General features: G+C 38.5%; 3 protein-coding genes across 4 annotated transcripts in view; all 3 read left to right on the forward strand.

The window, feature by feature from the left end:
- The first annotated feature begins 3,647 nt into the window (after positions 1–3,647).
- The window catches only part of LOC134821433 (protein KRI1 homolog), a 72,492-nt gene continuing 56,162 nt past the window's right edge, over positions 3,648–19,977 (forward strand). The window contains exon 1 of the mRNA XM_063832174.1: positions 3,648–3,674. The gene's annotated coding sequence lies outside the window, so the exon portion shown is untranslated. The remainder of the gene's footprint in view (positions 3,675–19,977) is intronic.
- LOC134820713 (rho GTPase-activating protein gacHH-like) lies at positions 14,261–16,734 on the forward strand. Its single transcript, XM_063831243.1, has 7 exons — positions 14,261–14,395; positions 14,536–14,599; positions 14,876–15,028; positions 15,135–15,463; positions 15,631–15,799; positions 16,005–16,150; positions 16,333–16,734. The coding sequence occupies exons 1-7, from the start codon at positions 14,264–14,266 to the stop codon at positions 16,504–16,506; spliced, it is 1,167 nt and encodes a 388-aa protein (XP_063687313.1). The 5' UTR covers positions 14,261–14,263; the 3' UTR covers positions 16,507–16,734.
- Positions 16,912–19,977, forward strand: part of LOC134821139 (WD repeat-containing protein 11-like) — a 47,387-nt gene continuing 44,321 nt past the window's right edge. For both annotated transcript variants that reach the window (XM_063831803.1, XM_063831804.1), the window contains exons 1-2: positions 16,912–17,128; positions 17,349–17,447. In XM_063831803.1, coding sequence (XP_063687873.1) covers positions 16,952–17,128; positions 17,349–17,447 — 276 coding nt within the window. In that variant the 5' untranslated portion in view covers positions 16,912–16,951. The remainder of the gene's footprint in view (positions 17,129–17,348; positions 17,448–19,977) is intronic.

The following is a 19,977-nucleotide window of genomic DNA, read 5'->3' on the forward strand; positions in this document are numbered from 1 at the left end:
AGATATAGATATATCTATATCTAACTTCTATAGAAGTTATAAACCTGATTGATGATACTAACGAAGAGCCAATTTAAGCCAAGAGTACGAATGCCCTTGTCTCTGAGGCCCAAAGTCATTGTGATTTGCGGCTTATGATCGATAAGGCCCACTGTCACTCAGGCGTGAGGTTCTGGGGCACATCACCTGAGCTACAAATGGATCAGAAGTTTTACTCAACGTTCAATACTGGTTTAAGATGTCCGTTCAATACTGGTTTAAGATTGCGGTTATTTTAAGCCAATATTCAAGTCTCTAAGTCTTTTAGAAGCCGAGATACAAAAATCCCAAATTTGCGACTGAGGGCAATTTAGAAATTTCACCCTGTAGGACTGGGACTAGCGATACAAAATGTGCCCTTCGGTGATTTGAGTTACCAATGACCTATTTAACCCGATTCAGTAGCAAAAAACTCTATGCAGCGAAGTGCACACTCAACCCTTGCCTGCTACTGCTATAACGGTTGGAAGATGAATAATTAAAATTCCAACAGCCTTGAGTCATAGTAAAGGTATTTGTTATTTACCTTTACAATTAAGTTACCTGCAGTCTGTACGAGTTATAGAATTATATTGTCCTAGTCCTACAGACTGGTAATCTAATTGTCCAGGAAACACAAATTCCAACTGCTCTGATCTACTTGATAAATACACGTACTACAATTCGGATTCAAACTACTGATGATTCTTTCAAAGAAATTTCTAATAAAACAGTAAACTCAGTGCCAACAATTTAAAATGAAATTAAATAAACCACGTTACGACATTTGATTGTTAATTGTCCCGAGAAATCGATTGGGTATTTGAACGAAACCCATACTCATGGGTAAAGTGGACCGCTGCCAGTGTCTCTCCTTCCCAAATAAAAGGAAATGATATTAATTGGAATAACCGTCCGCAAATGCAAAATGATACCGAGAATGAAATCGGTCGCTCGCTTTTCCCATTCATTTACAATTGTGATAGATTAAGAAGAACTTTCTGAAGGCAGCTGTACTCGGCAATAAAGATTCGTTAAACATCAGCTAATTGGACACTAACTATAGTTATACCACCCTTATCCCGAAATACTAGGTATCGACCCGAAAGCAACCCAAAGAGATTTTTACATCATGTGATTGATGCAATTAATCGACAAGTATTACACTTCGTAAGCCGTAATCAGCTGAGGGGGAGGGGCCGGGGGTTTCCAAATCATTATGCTAGTGTAAATATTTCCAAACATTGATAATTATGACCGATAAGAGGTAAGTTGCATGATTTAAGTTTACACTTAAATATTTAAGTGCGACTTTTATTTGGGAGTCAAACTTAATGTGCACTTATTACCATGCAGTTGCACCCAATATTGAAATCCCCTCCCCCCATTATATTTATAATAAAAGTAGACTTTATTCAATCAAAAATCGTACGATCATAACGATTGATGCATACTGCAAAGCTACGAAGAATGGTACACATTAAGATGGGACGGGATAGTCTTTATCCTATAACACTAAGTGAGTTATCGAGGATAATATGGATGAAATATTGAATTAGAATATATAATGCATTCTTTAGGGCGGACTGTAAGGGTGTCTGAGGTTGAATTCGTGAATGCTTTTGTTAAGGATTGGATTGCAAAGCAACGGCCAGCTACGCGATCTGAAAACTGGAAGAGTTGACATCTTCAATCTACCATTATTTCTTTTGATTGGTCGGCGTCGACAGTAAGCTTTCCTCACGGTGGCTTTCACAACGCGTCCCCATTCTCCAAGTCCTGCTGCCGGAAAGAGAGAGACTCCCAAATTATATACCATAAATATATTAAACCATTATCAATGTTGTTAATAATTTAAATGACAAATATAATTGGCGTATTGATTGAAATTTCCAACCCTTGTATCACAATGCTGGCAAGCATTACCGTTGCCATTATATTCACAATACTATTTACCCCCTATACTATTATATCCCCTTTATTGTTTTTCAGGCATTAAGACTCATCGAAAGTACTTCAGCAACTATATTTAAGTTCAAAACAGTCGAATTCAATGTTAAAGATGACAGGAATAAGACATATAGTTAATAGTAATGTGGTGGTTTTTAAGAAATTTGCGCAAAATACACGCCAGCATATTTAGGGACTATAACGATTGGAAGATGAATAATTAAAATTCCAACAGCCTTGAGTCATAGCAAAGGTATGTGTTATTTACCTTTGCAATTAAGTTACCTGCAGTCTGTAGGAGTTATAGGATTAATTGTGGGTGGCGTCGTCAGCTTACAGTGCTCAATCGGCAAGCCGAGAGCTAGATACAAAATGAAACGACCGGTTGAGTCAGACAAATGGAGTTATAGGATTATATAGTTTTAGTCCTACAGACTGGTAATCTAATTGTCCAGGAAACACAAATTCCAACTGCTCTGATCTACTTGATAAATACACGTACTACAATTCGGATTCAAACTACTGATGATTCTTTCAAAGAAATTTCTAATAAAACAGTAAACTCAGTGCCAACAATTTAAAATGAAATTAAATAAACCGCGTTACGACATTTGATTGTTAATTGTCCCGAGAAATCGATTGGGTATTTGAACGAAACCCATACTCATGGGTAAAGTGGACCGCTGCCAGTGTCTCTCCTTCCCAAATAAAAGGAAATGATATTAATTGGAATAACCGTCCGCAAATGCAAAATGATACCGAGAATGAAATCGGTCGCTCGCTTTTCCCATTCATTTACAATTGTGATAGATTAAGAAGGACTACCCGAAGGCAGCTGTACTCGGCAATAAAGATTCAATAAACATCAGCTAATTGGACACTAACTACCACCCTTATCCCGAAATACTAGGAATCGACCCGAAAGCAACCCAAAGAGATTTTTACATCATGTGATTGATGCAATTAATCGACAATTATTACAATTCGTAAGCCGTAATCAGCTGAGGGGGAGGGTTGGGGGTTTTCCAAATGATTACGCTAGTGTAAATATTTCCAAACATTGATAATTATGACCGATAAGAGGTAAGTTGCATGATTTAAGTTTACACTTAAATATTTAAGTGCGACTTTTATTTGGGAGTCAAACTTAATGTGCACTTATTACCATGCAGTTGCACCCAATATTGAAATCCCCTCCCCCCATTATATTTATAATAAAAGTAGACTTTATTCAATCAAAAATCGTACGATCATAACGATTGATGCATACTGCAAAGCTACGAATAATGATACAGATTAAGATGGGACGGGATAGTCTTTATCCTATAACACTAAGTGAGTTATCGAGGATAATATGGATGAAATATTGAATTAGAATATATGCATTCTTTAGGGCGGACTGTAAGGGTGTCTGAGGTTGAATTCGTGAATGCTTTTGTTAAGGATTGTTTTGCAAATCAACGGCCAGCTACGCGATCTGAAAACTGGAAGAGTTGACATTGTCAATCAACCATTAACAATGTTGTTAATAATTTAAATGACCAATAAATTCGGCGTATTGATTGAAATTTCCAACCCTTGTATCACAATGCTGGCGAGCATTACTGTTGCCATTATATTCACAATACTATTTACCCCCTATACTAATTACTATTATATCCCCTTTATTTTAATACTTTCAACACTACTATATAACAAATAATTTGAGATGATTCATCGATCCTGTTGATGGCGGTAAGCCGAAACTAGTCGAGACTCTGCGGATCATCCCGAGATACGTTGTATCACTGCTTATGCTCAATGATATCTAAAAAATCTTAAGATCCTAACGTATTTTATCTTGGGAGGATTGCAGCTAATTAACACCCTTGCTGGACAATCTCTACTTTCCTTAACGTCAGCGAAAGCTTTATCAATATCCCCTTTATTGTTTTTCAGGCATTAAGACTCATCGAAAGTATTTCAGCAGCTATATTTAAGTTCAAAACAGTCGAATTCAATGTTAAAGATGACAGGAATAAGACATTTAGTTAATAGTTATGTGGAGGTTTTTAAGAAATTTGCGCAAAATACGCGCCAGCATGTTATACGAAATTCGGTAAAAAACCCAAAATCGCCATAAACCATGTTTAAATTGAGTTAGAGATTTGAAATTTTGCAGGGCGTCTAGACGTTGACCAAATCGACTGTAAACAAAATTTCATGTTTCAGGAGTATCGGGAAGTGGGTATTCTGGAACCCCTGTTTTACAACAGATTGTCTATATATATAGACGCTTTGGCAGTCAGTTACAGTCAATTGTGGCCTACATTCAAGTGTCCGTAGATTCAAAAGCTTTAAAGATACAGCCATTTCAGACCACAGGTCTTGAAAATAATTGTTTAGACTTAAGTTTACGGTATATAAAAAAATTCAACGTCAACATTACCACTTGATGACGTGGTTAACCATTTAAAAAACTAGATTTTTGACAAAATAACAACTTTTAAAATCGATTTTACAACATTAAGGAGTAATTTTATTCAAAATTTGAGGAACATATTGAAGTTAGATAATTGTTCAAGCATTCTGAAAATCTACCGGAAAGTTTTCATACCTTGCTCAATGCTCCTTTATAAAGATATTTGCTATTGAAGTTAGTGCTTTTTTAAAGAATAATTTTATAAAAATACAATAGTTGTGATTTAGTATTTTCTGGTGTTGGGGCATGCCTTGGGTTGTGGAGCTCAGTTCTGCTTTTTATAGATCTATATTGTGCATTAGGCTGCTTTTTTGAAGAATTAATTTATAAAAACGTCAATTTTGCGATTTAGTATTCTCTGGTGTTGGGCCATACCAGCATACCTTGGGTGTTGTTGAGCCCAGTTCTGCTTCCTATAGGTCTATATTGTGCATTAGGCTACTTTTAAAGTTGAAAATCGAAAAATTGCATACGTGGGGACACGCCCAAATTGATAGAAAATTGCTAAAATCACTGAAAATTGCTATTTTCGCCATTTTCTGTCAACTTTGGAGTCTCGTTGTGATCTAAGTCCTATGTGAAATCTTTTGAAACTTTGCATGCTTATCAAACAATACATAATACACCAACATGCAAAAATTTACGGCGATTCAATATTGCATGCGCACGCAACGTCCGCTCAAATTTTGCACGTGCGCAAGGTGAGTATTTTGCTCATTCGTCATGTTCGTGATTTCGAACAAATTTTGCAATCACATGACAGTTAAATGGCATTATAAATATATATGAATTAAATGCCAACTTGAATGAGTAAAGATGCCATATTCAGTCATAGTTATTGACTTGACATACGTTGCATGCCACTTTTCGTGGCCGAAGGCGGAATAATATTATCTCTGATATTTGTGATACGTAACATGTATTTAGTTTTACCTGAGGACCTCAGGCTATCATTGATCATGTTCATAAACATAGAGATTAGGCGGAATGGCAGGCTGAGCGCGGCCCAGTAAAACATGTATCAATCATCGACATATTATATATATATTATATATATATATATTATATATGTGCCTACCTAAACACAAGGAAATGTTTTCAAAGGTAAAATTTCGAAATCGTTGAAATGACCTCCTTATTAGTGAAGTTATGAGTTTACATTTCGACTTTGTACCCAGACATTATAATCAAAAAGAGATGATATTTGAGCGCCAAAACCCATAATCATCCCAGGAAAAGTTACCGGCTGGTGGTGGTACTAGAGTTGGTTTAATTTAAACAGACGGCATGACCTCGCGCGCGACAACAAGCATGATTTGCACGCGTGGCGTATTCCAATATATGTTCAGGCAGCTACCACGTGACACAATTCAGCCAACCAGAGTACAGGAATCCGCAAAGTTAAAGTTGCAAACTTTTGATCGGCCCGAAAGGGGACTTTTCTGGAGATTTTGAGATAACTCAACAATTACGTTGTCTTGCATTTTCCTCCTGGAGACTGGAAAGGTAACGTTACTTTTAAAAGAGGAACATGTTACAAAAAACCGAAAGTCTCCAACTCTTTTACTTTCAAAGTTAAGCCCCATCCGGTCAGGGTTCCTGGGATGGGTAGAGTGGACCGCTGCCAATAGGTAGTGCGCCATCGACAGTGAGCCGCGCGTGCCGACTGTAGGATGGTTTTTAAGCGCTAATTTCGGCCAGCACAAAATTCTTGAAACAAATGCATATTAAGTAACCTTCCCTCAATCCAATTTTAACCAAAATTGGTTAGCTTACTTATATGTCATAGACTTACAAGAAAAGTTCACCTAACCATGTGCTTTCGCGCCACTGCAGGCGCGCTTGTTTCACAAGTCAAGAACCGCCGTGAGGCGGGCGCGCGCTACTGCAAGCGCAAGGGCTCTGGATAGAGCAACAAGAAAAGTGTCCGAAAATTTAAAGCATATCCAACCATTGACGGATGTTACTCGTCTAAATTTCTTCGAAGTAGTAGCCCGATGGCAAGAGCTACGAAGTAGCGCGCGCCGGGTCATTAACAATGGTCAAATCCAACCATCAAACATTATGTTACAGCTAAAAGCAGCGTATTTTGCCCCATTTTCATCACTATATCAACTCCGATATCCACTAAAATTTTCGGACAGTTGTGAAAGCCTAAATGCGCGACGCGACCCAGTAGTGCATCGCGCTACAAATTATTTAATTGTAAAATTGCATAAACACGCCTACTTGCGCGTTTGTGGTTTGAGAGGGTTCAATTACGCCAGGCTATGTTCATGAACATAATAGCCTAGGGTCCCAAGGTAAACATAGCCATGCAGAGTCTACGCGTACATATACGTACTGCGTGACGCGCGCTACTGCAAGCGAGAGGGCTCTGGTTAGAGCAAACTACCCCTTTAGAGTTTCTACGATACAGGGGAGCCGCGCCCTCGTGCGCGGCGGGTCATACAACGTATGAAAAATATGATATATATTATATGGTGTATCATGTTGTAAGTTTATAACCTACCAGGACGCGCGCCGAGTTGGACTCGTCGACTTCAATTAACGGATGGTACTCGAAAAATATTTGTTCCATATATTGGACCGTCGACGAGTCCAACTCGGCGCGCGTCCTGGTAGGTTGTAAACCTACAACGACTTCAATTAACCACGAGCGACATTAAGTTTGATTTGCACGCGTGGCGCATTCCAATGTCCATGTCCAAGCAGCTAGCACGTGACACAATTTGGCCAATCAGACGACAAAAATCTGCAAAGTTAAAGTTGCAAACTTTTAATCGGCCCAAAATGACACTTTTCTGGAGACAGAGGGGCGAGAAAGAACTTTTTCAATATAGACAGTTTAGATTTCAATATGGAGCCACAAGGCCAAGGTTAACAGTTAAATAGGTGTGACATACTATTATATTCTTATAATTATATCATATGAATTGATTGCACTGCTAATAAATAAAATACTTTGTTTTACTAAAATACTTTGTTTTACTAATATTCAAATGTTTCTCCCAATATTTGAGATAGGGAATATATTGATTTTTGAAGGGTTGTTTTTATATAGGGTTATTGTGCATGACAATTATGTGCATATTGTTTGAATAATTTTACTATTGGTGAATATAGACAGTTTAGATTTGAACTTGGAGCCGCAAGGCCAAGGGTGATTTTCAAAATATTGAGTTTTTGAAGGGCTATTTTTATATAGGGTCATTGTGACATGATGTGTATACTGTTTGAAACATTTTATACTCCTTTTCTGGAGATTTTGAGATAACTCAAAATCTACAATGTCCCTAATTTTCCTCCTGGGGAGGTAACCTTAGTTTTACGAAACGAACATTTTGTTGAAAACCAGACGTTTCTATCTCTTTAATTTTCGAAGTTAGGCCCCTACCAGTAAAGTTTTCTGGGAGTGATTTCTCTCCGGGGAAACTTTGTTAATACAGATAGTCTAGATTTGAACTCGAAGCCACAAGGTCAAGGGTGATTTTCAAACGTTTCTCTCAATATTTGAGATATGGAATATAATAATTTTTAAAAGGTTGGTTTTATATAGGGTCATTGTGACATTATATATATACTAGTGTAACTGTAACCCGGCCTTCGGCCGGGATTTCACTGCCGCAGTTAAAAAGGGTAGGAGTAATTACCCGCTGAGTCAAAACACGCATTAGGTGACCCAATAGCAGGGATCGACCGGGGACGAAATTTAGCCGGGGCCGGGACCAAGTTGAATCAGCCGGGGCCGGGATTAACCGGGATTTTGAAATGTTGCCAGGGCCGGGGCCGGGATTGGCTAAAATATGCCGGGGCCGGGGCTGGGGCCGGGATTGTTTTAATCTAATTTTGAACCTTTTTGAAAGTTTCCGAAACTCGTATCAACTTAACCGGAAACGAGTAGTCATCTATGATCTGATGACTATCATCATCATCTGCATTGAGTCGGCCTCACTCTCTACTGTTTTTAAAGAAAAATATGTCAAACAGTATATATATACATTCAATTAAATCAAGTGATGCAATTGGCAGAGCACAATCAAATTTTAAGTGTTGCAATTGGCAGAGCACAATTCATTGCTACTAATAATTTTTTCAAAAACATTTTAACAAAACACATGATCTACTCCATTATAGGGGCAGGGATGAGGTTGTATGAAACTTCTGATAGCTGAATCTCACGTTTGGTGTCCACCTTCTTTCCTCGGTACCCTCGTAGAGCAATAAGAGTTGTTCTCAACATTGCAAATCTTATCCTAGTTCTCACGTGTCTTACTACATCGCAGTACCTTTCCTTCCTTTTTCTTGCAATGAGGTCTGCTACTCTGTTGACGAACTGCTTACACTCTTTAGACATTCCTCCAGATGTGAGGAATACAGCCGGGGTGAAGGTAGCCTTCTCCACATTCAACACTCTCTCCAAGTACTCGTCCTTCTTCTCTTTCTCGTTCTCTTCGTATACTTCTTGAAGAGTTTTTGTCCTGTTTGATAAGCAATTGGGGTGTGAAACCCTTATGAGTATTGCTGGAAGCACAGTATAAGGCCTACACGGACCGCCTCTAACTAGCCAATCCCTGTTTACATGCCGTGTAGCAGGGGACTAGAAAGAGCTAAACTAGTAAGCGGGGCATAGCCAATACACTATACTTCCATCATTGAGTATATTACCAACCAAAGGAAAAATTTCCTTGTGTTTGGAATCTACCAAGACGAAAGTTGTACAATCCAGCGAAATTCCGAAGAATCATTCCAGTAGACTAGGCGCATTGCAACCACAGCCACGGAAATACTTATGAGTATTGCTGAAAGCACAGTATAAGGCCTACACGGACCGCCTCTAACTAGCCAATCCTTATGTCAAGAAAGGTCTTATCAAATGGAGTCCAAACTCCTTTAGCAGATACATCAAGCCGAGCTTGGTCACCTGTTATAGTCTTGGGGTTGAGGCAGTCACCCTCATTCACCTTCTGTAGCTGGGGTTCAACTTTTACATCATGACATACCTCACGAAGTAGATTTGCCATTGTGTCTCTGATGTTGTTGTGGGTCATTATCACGTAGCCCCCTAGCTTACAGGTGAGAAGGTGGTCAAGATCACTTGTTTTCCCACATCCACAGGTGATGGGAGTGTTTGGTATCCACCAACTGTAGCGTAAGCAGACACTGTCTCGAAACTCCTCTTTGTTCAGAGTGTAGCCATACTGCTGAAGTGGCAATGTGTTAAGCCAACTGGACGCTCCCTTTTCTCTTGCTGTTAGTAGTGCTCTCTTAGAGGAGGTGCCACATCTTTCAGCTATAGCGTTAAACTTGGCTTGGAGCTCGGAATTCTTCAAATTTTTTATCATTTCTTTCCCTGATTTGGTGAGGTTACTGGATGCAGTGTAAACTTCCTGTTGGTCCACTATTGCCTTTGTAAGCTCGGTGGTGAGTAGCTTGGAAGCTGTGTACTCAGACTGGCATTCCTCGTGGGGTTTACCAATGCCCAATCCTCCCAATCTTATTGGTAGACTTAACACGTTCCTCTCTAAGTCTGAAATCTCCCTGCCCAGCATCTTTGGCAGAAGCTTTTGTCTTATTTCATGTTCTAGCGGCTCCATGGCTTCAGAGATATGAGGAACAGTCCTTTGAACAAACTTCCATCGGTGTTGTATGCCAGAGATGTAGGCTGAATAGGCTGCTTGAGGCTCAGATTCTGCAATATCAGCTAGCATCTTGATGTCTTCGCACCACCCTTGGACCTTATCGGCAATGTACTGATCTTTGACACCTGTATTGCCAAGTACTGCACCAAGATGCCTTGTGCCTGATGTTATTTGCATATTGAACTCTCCAAACAATGCCTTGGCCTGGTCAATCATCTGAGGGTCCTTCACTACTAGAATGCTTTTAGATGGGTTAGGAAAATAACCATACTTAGGTCCAACTTGGAGCAACTCCTTCCACCACTTATACACTGCCTCCAATTTCCCTCCAGCAGCACTATCATCGGCAAACCACACCTGTTTGATGATGTTTCTCAGGCGGTCGATAAGTGGCTTGGTGCTAAGAGCATATCCACCAGTGGCAATATTGTCTCCTTGAGTGAAACCTTCGCAGCTCTTGATGATCACTCCCTTGCTGTTTGCCACATAAAGGTCTGTTGGTTCTCTGTAGGTGTTCTCAAAATATTTAGCAAGTGGTGGGCAAACATACTGCATGTTGTTGGTAGCAGCAGTCCTATTGAGAGCGTTGAATGCGTTGGAAGCATCCACTAACAAAATGGCTTCCGTGTCCTCATCATCGTGCACCTCTGCCATAGCATGTATTGCTGCCTCGATCCCCCCTTCATGGCCTGCACATGTTTGAAGTGGTCCAGCATTCTTCTGAACTGTTTTTTGCTCCTGAACTGAATTGTTTGACGTTTGTACTAGTTATATGAAAGAAAACGGTACACAAACACATGACTTTACTCAAACTTTTTAATCAACCTCAAACTTTTTTAACAAACATTAATATTTTACATTCTTTGTAAATTCAAAGTTGAAATTTTCTGAATATCAAACTGGAATGATGTCAAGTCCTCGTATTTATATTTTTCACTCGATCTCATGTTACCGAAAATTTTGTGTTTAATTTAAGTCTAAAAATCAAGATAAATTCTGATAATCTATCGGTTTAAATTGAGGCAGAAAATACGAGAAATCCCGGCAAAAATTGACAAAAACAGCCGGGCCGGGGCCGGGATTGGGGGCCGGGATTGGGGGCCTCTGGCCGGGGCCTCTGGCCGGGGCCGGGATTTTGAAAATTATTTTGCCGGGGCCGGGCTGGGGAAAAAACACAAATCCCGGCCGTATCCGGGGCCGGGGCCGGGATCCCATCGATCACTGCCCAATAGTATCTTAAACAATAATTCGATAATCAGTTCTTTCTCGTAGAAAATTAAGTCATTATTAGGCACCACATTCCATGATCATAAGGTCCAAACACTGACTATTACACCTCATCCGTTCACTCCCGTCTTGAATTTGAACCGCTTTCCATTTTTATTTAAATCGTTTTAGAAATTAACCCTTGTTAACTCCGCACCACAACCGCCTATTATAAATCAAGAGGCTTGCATATAATGAACATATTGACATGGGTGCAGAGTTGAGTCTGTACGGAACCTAGTAGTTTCAGTTCCTTGTTTAACTTGCCGTACAGCAAGGACATCCACTACTTTAGCCCGGCGAGGCACATAGCTCACTCTACAACTCCGTGTCAAATGTTTCATATATAATACTAGCCAATTTCACAAGATATATCCTTATGTTTGAGAAGCGCTCGTTAGAACTGCTTCCTTTCCCTTCAGTATCCCACAGTCTCTCGAGTTTCGTAACTGCCAGAGAGCTCTCTTAAACAATTACTAGACCCGGTGATTATAAATCAAGAGGCTTGCATATAATGAACATATTGACATGGGTGCAGAGTTGAGTTATATTTGAAAACACGCATAACATTGTCTTATGAAAGTATGAACTCTCTCTCTGCAGTCCAAACAGACCCTAAACACTAACAGTGCCCCCTCCCCTAATAAGCTTATGGTATAACATTACAGCGAATCTTACTGGGCTAACCCAATTATGACACTACTTATGCAGTAAAAATTTATTCATACTACCCAGTGGCGTAACGTTGCCTGTTGGCGCTCCCCCCGCCGAAAACGCGCCCCCCTGTTGGCGCCCCCTCCCCTTTTGGTGCCCCTTCCTAAAATTGAACAGATTAGGTGATTTTAGAGGATACACCGGTAAAATCTCTAAAAAAGTGTGTTTCTAGGGCAAAACGTGTAGTTTTGCTAGTACCTCAGTCAAGTCTTCCAAAATTGTCCCACGTTCAAACGACAATTTTGCGCCCCCCTAAGATGGCGCCCCCGCACAGCGGGGTCAGCGGGGCCCTTCGTTAGGGCCCAGCTGCAGGAGAATGAATATTCAGGAGAATAAATATTCATAAAGCATTTCATTGGCAGGATGAAACTAAAATTATTATTATTCTTCTTTTTATTTTCAATTTCATTACCTATATAATAATTATCAGAAAAACTTCTATTAATACTTCCCGGCAAGAGAAGTGATGGTGCTCAATGCATATCTTGTTATCGTAGTAGGGCCCTTTTTAGCAATGCAGTTGTGCTCTGGTATTGAAGCACAAATTCGTAATAATTCATAATTCAATAGATTTTTCAGTACGCTCCAATGTAACTGATTGAATAAATATTAGATCAATGTTCCTCTAAATTTGTACTAAAGGATGTCCTTTCATGATACATGCACTTTTAAGTGCATGTATGCCCCATCTAAGGCCTGATGTGTAGCTTCATTCACACACACAAAATGATATATCATAACTTTCTAAATATAAAAATATCATAACATTAGATTAAATCAGAATAAGTAAGTTAAGGCCACGGGGGGATCGAGGCTTCAAAAAATGCAAAAAATATTATGCTTTGAATCAATATATATTTTTCTGGTGGATACTTTGCCACCACTCATTTGTCTGTAGCTATTTTACTTTTTTTAATAAATGAGGTTAACCTATTCTTCCTTAACGTCATTTTTTTGATAAATCGATAATGGAGGGCAGAAATATTGATGCCATTACAACTGAAAACTACAATAAGCTTTGTTTTTATTGTTTTTGTGTTATTTCAGCAGTTAAACTTTGAAAAATATACAAATAAAGGCAAAATACTCAAAAATCACATAACATAAAAAACAGTTTTTTGCCTCTCCTGAAAACCTCGAATTTTTGACTTCAAAATCTATCTTCTCCTAGAGTTTTTATCCATTTCACCTCAAATTTGGAACTTATGTTCCTGGAAATATATTAATGCCATAGCTTGACCTGTTGGCATCATTTTCTAATGTTGCGAAATATTTGTCGCACGTGTTGAATTTAGTTTTATAATAACTTTGCAGCGGCGCAAATCGGAGTTTTAGAATTGCGCGGGAAATTGCGCGGGAGATCTATCAGTTTATTTGGGTCAGTTCGTTTTATGACGTGTCGACTACGTTTACTTAGTATACTTTATCCCTACCGTTTTATTACATTTTTTACTTTATTTACCTATCACTATACAGTATACATATTTAATCTTAAATTATCATTTTAGTGGAACTATGTAAAAGGGGATCGTTGCTAGCGTCAAAACTGTTTTAACCCTGCCTTAGTCAGTTGAAAGTCTGATAGCATATGTTCCGTTTGATTTGACCAAACTAATGCCTTTCATTGCTTTATAAATTTAAAAGTTTGTTATGTAACGATTGTTGTAATTTTGCTCCTAACTCTTTTTATGAGGTTAACCATTTTAAATTTTGTAACCTGCACTCATGGTTAACCTCATATCTCAGCTTTGGAGCAAGATATCATAAATCGTTACATAACAAAAACTCAAAATACCTTGAAGAACACTGTTTTGCAAAGTTACAAGGTTCTAAGTCATAAACTGAAAAAGAAGATAGATTTTGAACACGATTTCATTTAAAGTTTTCATTTACAATAGAATTACAGGTAAACCTCAAAATTCAACGAGCGATATCTTCAAATAGGAAACTTTGTTTTCGGTTAGGACAAAAGCATTTGAAAATGTAGATCGAGGTCTACAACATATCTCAAAATCTCAAAATCGACCTCAGACCCCCCCCCCCCCCTGTGGCCTTAAAATACATAATACACATTCAGGGAATTTGAAATATTTCGTAAACGCTCAGGCATTTACATGATGTTATGCTTGTGGTGATTTTTTACATGCCTACTTTTAACACTTTTCAATATATAATCTCCAGGTAACTAGTTAACTCTCCTTACTTTGTAGACATGGGTAATGAGCAGGGAACTGTCCTTAACAGGGAGCCTCTTAAGTCACCCTGTGAAGTGAAATGGAACAAAGGTCTTGATGTTCAGATTCAAGGCAAGGAAGGGCATTCTTCAGTTGCTTTGAATAATAAGGTAAAAATGTTCAGTTCTCCAAAATTTGACATCAAGTTTTTGTTCATTTAAACTGAAAACTTAAATTTAAACCTCCCCTCGGAAAATTGTTTAATAAGAAGTTCATTGTTGTGACTGTGGTTTCAAATTTATCCATTCAGATCTACTGTTATGGTGGGCTAGGACTGGATGAACGGTTATTTGGTCTTGCAGTTTTTGATACTGGTATTTATGAATCAGCAATTTTGTTTTCCTATATTTTATGTACAATTACAAGTCTCTAAACTATTGCAAGGTATCATTTATCTAATGTAACAACAACTGCAACAATGTCATAGATTACAGCATCAGAATTTTGATTTCAAATGTAGGTAAACGAATTAAACTCTAATTTGACTCCCCACTCGTGAATGAACTTTGTTTATCAATTGGGAAATATATCATAAATTCTAATATTTTTCAGTGAAACAGTATCATTAAGGCATAACAATTTAACTTCAGAAAAGAATACACTGAGAGAAATCCAAGTAACTGGTGAAAAGCCTGGCCCACTTTGCAATGCGAGCTTGAACTGTGTTGGAACAAAATTATATCTCTTTGGTGGACTGAATAGGGAAACAGGATGGAATAATGACATGTGGTCATTTGATACTGGTAAGATTGTACAATTAAAATCGTTTCATTGAAGATATTTTACATCCATCTCATTGATTGACACATTTGAATTTGATAAAAGTGTCAAATCGAAATCATTTTGCAGTAACAGAAAAATGGGAGAAGCTGGCGATTACTGGAATCAAGCCTTCACCCAGAGACAAACACACATCAGTCATATGGGAAGGGAGAATAGTTATATTTGGTGGGTTTGGTCCAGCTACTGGTGTAGAGGATAGTGAAGATGACGATGATCAAAGTGCTAATTTCACATGGTACAACGATGTCTTTCTTTTTGATCCTAAAAATAATTCATGGGATGCACCAAATGTTTCCATGATTGGAGGCCCTGTCCCCAGGGCTGCACATTCTGCAAACATCTACAAAAATAAAATGACGATATTTGGGGGAAAAGATAGTAAAGCCAGAAATCAGGTAAGTTTATTTAGTATTATCAGTGTCATGAAACTTGTGAAGGAACATTGATAATAGGTTGTATTCTTGTATTGTAACAGCACTGGACAGCTAGTTTGCTGGAGAGCTAGTTTGCTGCAGATATACTGATAATTTTCCACTGCATCTGCAAAATATTCAACCCACAGGATTTGTTTACCTTAGATCTTTCAACGTTGGAGTGGAGCTCTTTTGAAGATGCTGGAGCCAGACCTGCTCCAACCTCATTTCACAGCTCTGCCCAATTTGGCCAGTTCATGCTAACATATGGAGGCAGATTTAATGACAACTCCCACAGTGATCAACTCAATGTTTTAGGTATACCAGCGTTTTCATGTTATTCTGATGAAATGTCACTAAATACTTATTTCCTAGTTGGGCTGATTTCAACGTTGTCTCGAATTTTATAGTCTCGGCTTTGTCTTTCACATAAATCTATATTAAAATATTATATCATAAACATTCAACATTAAAGGGTGTACAGTAAAAACCAATTTTGATACATTAACTTGATGTTTTGCAGATTGTGAGACAGGGGGCTGGTATTCTCCAGTAGTGGAAGCTATGCCTTCTCCTCGGGGACAAAGCACCTTGTTAGTATTGGGGGACGGTACTTTGGTTATGTTTGGAGGATCTAACAAGTTTGATATGATCCAACAGTGCTGTCAGGTCGGTTTAATATCAATTATAAATATGTGCTAGTTACAGCTCTAATGAAAGTTCATAAATACGTGAAAGATTGAACAGATAATTGTTGATGTCAGTGAGTCAGAGCTTCCACAATAGTTGGAAAACTGGATGCAGCACCTGTTTTAGATTTCCACTAAGCTATGACAAGGGAATATTTTCAGGAGTTTGACACAGGTGTATATCGATTGGATTGTAATCTTCTTAAGAGTGTAGAAATACCTCCTCCAGTCGTAGAGGAAACTGAAGATATTGTCAGTGATCCTAGTGCTGTAGGAGATTGTAATATGGCAGATGACTCTAATGAAACTCCCAGTGATAAGCTTGCTGGGGTATGAATTTAGGTATTTGTACTGGATCTTCTATGATCTTTTTAACAGCTTATAGCCGACTAGAAATTAGAATTAATGAATGTTTAAACTGAATTATTTTTAGCTCCTATTTTATCCAGTTTTCCAGAATTGTTAGGAAATCTAAATTTTTATTTGTATGCTTTGTTTTATTTATTTTGCACATTCTACTGACATAACATGATTATGTACTATATTTATAATATTTCTAATTCAGACTTACAATGCATTTCCTTGTTTACTGATTTGAATGCAAAGCAGAATAAACTTTAAAAACGTGTTCATCTTCAATCTATCTTTTGCCTCGACATCTCACATGATCAATTAATACTTATTGGTTGCTAAAATGTTCAATAATAAGTTCCACGTAATCATATACTCACACCAACAATCAGCACAGTAATAGGATGTAAATACCCTAACCCCCTAAAAGATGAGGTTGAGCCCCAGGTCCATACCGGGTCCTCTCTCTGCACAAAATACAGGTGCTCTCGACTGGGGCCCACAAGGTCTCATCGCGTATGGGTCTCACAACTCCGTGGCGGTGGTTCATGTTGAGTCTCTTCAGTTGCTCCAGGTCCTAGCTGCTCACAACTTCAATGTCTCTACTGTAAGTTGTGTTGATAGTCGGTGTTATCTTTTTGATTTTATTAGTTTATGTGTCATGTAAACTATAACTCTATAACGTCATATTTTAAATCTAAGTGAGGAACTTTCACAATATTTTTCCTTATCTTGATTCTTGAGTAGTGTTCAAAGGAAGTATGTACAGATATTAAATATTAGATACATAACGATATAATATGAGATTCTGTACCCTCACTACCCAGGTGAAATGGTGTGGACACAATCCCTACCACAACTTGCTTGTACCTGTCTCCCTGCTGTTAGCATCCGGTGACAAGTCTGGCAGAGTCATTGTGTGGGAGGTCAGTAATTCCTCTTGATAACATCTTTATAATATCTTCTTACCCTTGTTCAACTTATTACCCTTGTTCTACTATTAATCAAGATTTATGTTTAAAGAGCTCAACTTTTTCAAATTTTCAAACACTATCTAGATCGAATATCTTATTAAATAGGGGGGGTCCAACTACAAAAAATACGAACGCACCCCTAAAATTTCAAATTCGTATTCGTATTTTTTCGTATTTTTTCGTATTTTTTCGTATTTTTTACAAATCGTCATTTTGATAAATAGAAGATCACACATCTTCGTAATTAATCAGATCTAAGCTCAATTTAGCAGTGAAGAAACATTAAAATAATATGTAAACCATCATGTATCATACATAATACCTGGGGGTGCAACAACAAAAACGATGAACCCACACAAAATTTTGAAATTCGCTCCCTTTTTATCGTTTTTTAAATTAAAATTTGGGATATATTGTGATCCATTTTATGTTTTATTGGAAATTGTTCCTTTAAACTGGGGGAGGGGGGGTCCAACCCGATTTCCGATATGAGGGTTGATGAGGCCAAAATCGGAATCAGAAAAATCGGAAAATTGAGAAATTTACAGAATCGATCTCTAAAACCTCTCAGAAGTTTTATAATTCAACCAGAACCCCTACATAATACGACAATACGTATGTTATATATTGTGATGAGAAAACGAACCAATTGGACATTCCATTAGTATGTTTTATGTGTTTTTCCACTGCAGGGGCTAGTATGCTCACTACTAGTTGGAGTTATCATGTACTCCCAGACCCGAGTGCTTTCGCCTCTTGTGAAATCCATTGTTTCTGCTCATTGATTTTATCCCTGTTACTTGTTATTATGTATTAGTACAACACTAGGTACCGGGTTATATTTTGTGGTCCGGTCTTTAAACATACCATAATATCACTATAGCTGTACACTGCACCTTAAATTTATAGTCAAGTACATTTGTATCGTGACACATGCTTATTATTGGCTTGAGTCCTCCTCCACAGTCCTGCTCCTCCTCCTCCTCATTCTAGGTAGGCATCATGTAGCCGGTGGGCCCGACTTGATACGACACACCTCGACACGTCGGGGTTTTGTCGGGGTTTGTCGGGGTTTGTCAGGGTTTGTCGGGGTTTGTCGGGGTTTGTCGGGGTTTGTCAGGGTTTGTCGGGGTTTGTCGGGGTGTGTCGGGGTTTGTCGGGGTTTGTCGGGGTTTGTCGGGGTTTGTCAGGATTCGTTAATAAGGCATCATGTAGCCGGTGGGCCCGACTTGATACGACACACCTCGACACGTCGGGGTTTTGTCGGGGTTTGTCGGGGTTTGTCAGGGTTTGTCGGGGTTTGTCGGGGTTTGTCGGGGTTTGTCAGGGTTTGTCGGGGTTTGTCGGGGTGTGTCGGGGTTTGTCGGGGTTTGTCGGGGTTTGTCGGGGGTTTGTCAGGATTCGTTAATAATGGATGAAAAGTGATTGGAAGTTGCCTAAAGAAGATTGATCAATGGCAGTATAATGGCGCAGGAGGGTCAACCTGAAAAAAACAGTGCTTGACCCTCCTGCCCCACACATGGATCAGGAGGCTCATTCCAGAAAAAGAGTGCTTGACCCTCCTGCCCCGCACATGGATTACAGGGGTCATTGAAAGCCACAAGACCATGTGCACGTATTACTACAGCGCGCGATAAGTACGCGCGTGATTACATAAAATCTTACCGCGCCCTACGCCAAGTAGACGAAAAAGCTTGGACGAAGAGCGAGAGTTGGTACAATGTGGCACACGAGTCACGTCGGGCAGTAGTTGATAAAGTTTTTAAAGTTGTTTTTAAAATATTGAATTATTTAGTACGGGTATATGCCTCACAGAATGGCCAAAAAAAAGGAAGGTCTCTCAAAATCACAAAACACACTTTATTCCAGTTTTTATCTCATAAGAAGCTAAGTTGACACTCATATTTTTCTTCCCGGGGGTTGATTTAATCTCATGACCATTTTTTCTTTGAGAAAAATTGGCCGGAAAATCTTCCTCCAAAAAAACATGCCTCACAGAATGGCCAAATCTGAATTTCTATAATTTTTTGATGGAGATACTTTTTAAATTTCTATCACCACACGTTGTTAGAAAACCTATTAAGGAATAGGGTAATAACCTAAAACTCACGAAAAAACTGAGCTGTGAAAAATTATTTCACAAAAAAGAAAAAATGCCTCACAAAATGGCCAAAAAAAAAAGAAAACGAGAAAATTGTATTTTTCTAAAACCTTTGGCTCTTGTTTCAGGCATGCTGCTGGTATTAATATGCCTTGTTAACACCCCCATATAGGTGAAAATTCTTAGAACTGAATAAAAAGGACATAATTTCCTACACCAAAAATGGCCATTTTGTGTGGCGTTGTTCATATTCCCTGATTTCATGATTTATAACCTTCATTCGGCTGTAAAAACACTCCATCTGGGGTGTTATTGTATGATAAATAGCTTGTGAATACTTTAGACTTATTGTTTCATTGAATAAAAGGAGTTTTAAATTTT

Source organism: Bolinopsis microptera, chromosome 9 (genome assembly GCF_026151205.1).
Source record: "Bolinopsis microptera isolate Bmic1 chromosome 9, MBARI_Bmic_1.0, whole genome shotgun sequence".
NCBI classification, from domain to species: Eukaryota; Metazoa; Ctenophora; class Tentaculata; order Lobata; family Bolinopsidae; genus Bolinopsis; species Bolinopsis microptera.

Coding starts and splice junctions, on each gene's coding strand:
- LOC134820713 (XM_063831243.1), top strand. CDS start 14,264: ATGGGTAATGAGCAGGGAACTGTCCTTAACAGGGAGCCTCTTAAGTCA. Junction 15,029..15,134: donor CATGTGGTCATTTGATACTG/GTAAGATTGTAC, acceptor ATCATTTTGCAG/TAACAGAAAAATGGGAGAAG. Junction 15,800..16,004: donor TGATCAACTCAATGTTTTAG/GTATACCAGCGT, acceptor GATGTTTTGCAG/ATTGTGAGACAGGGGGCTGG.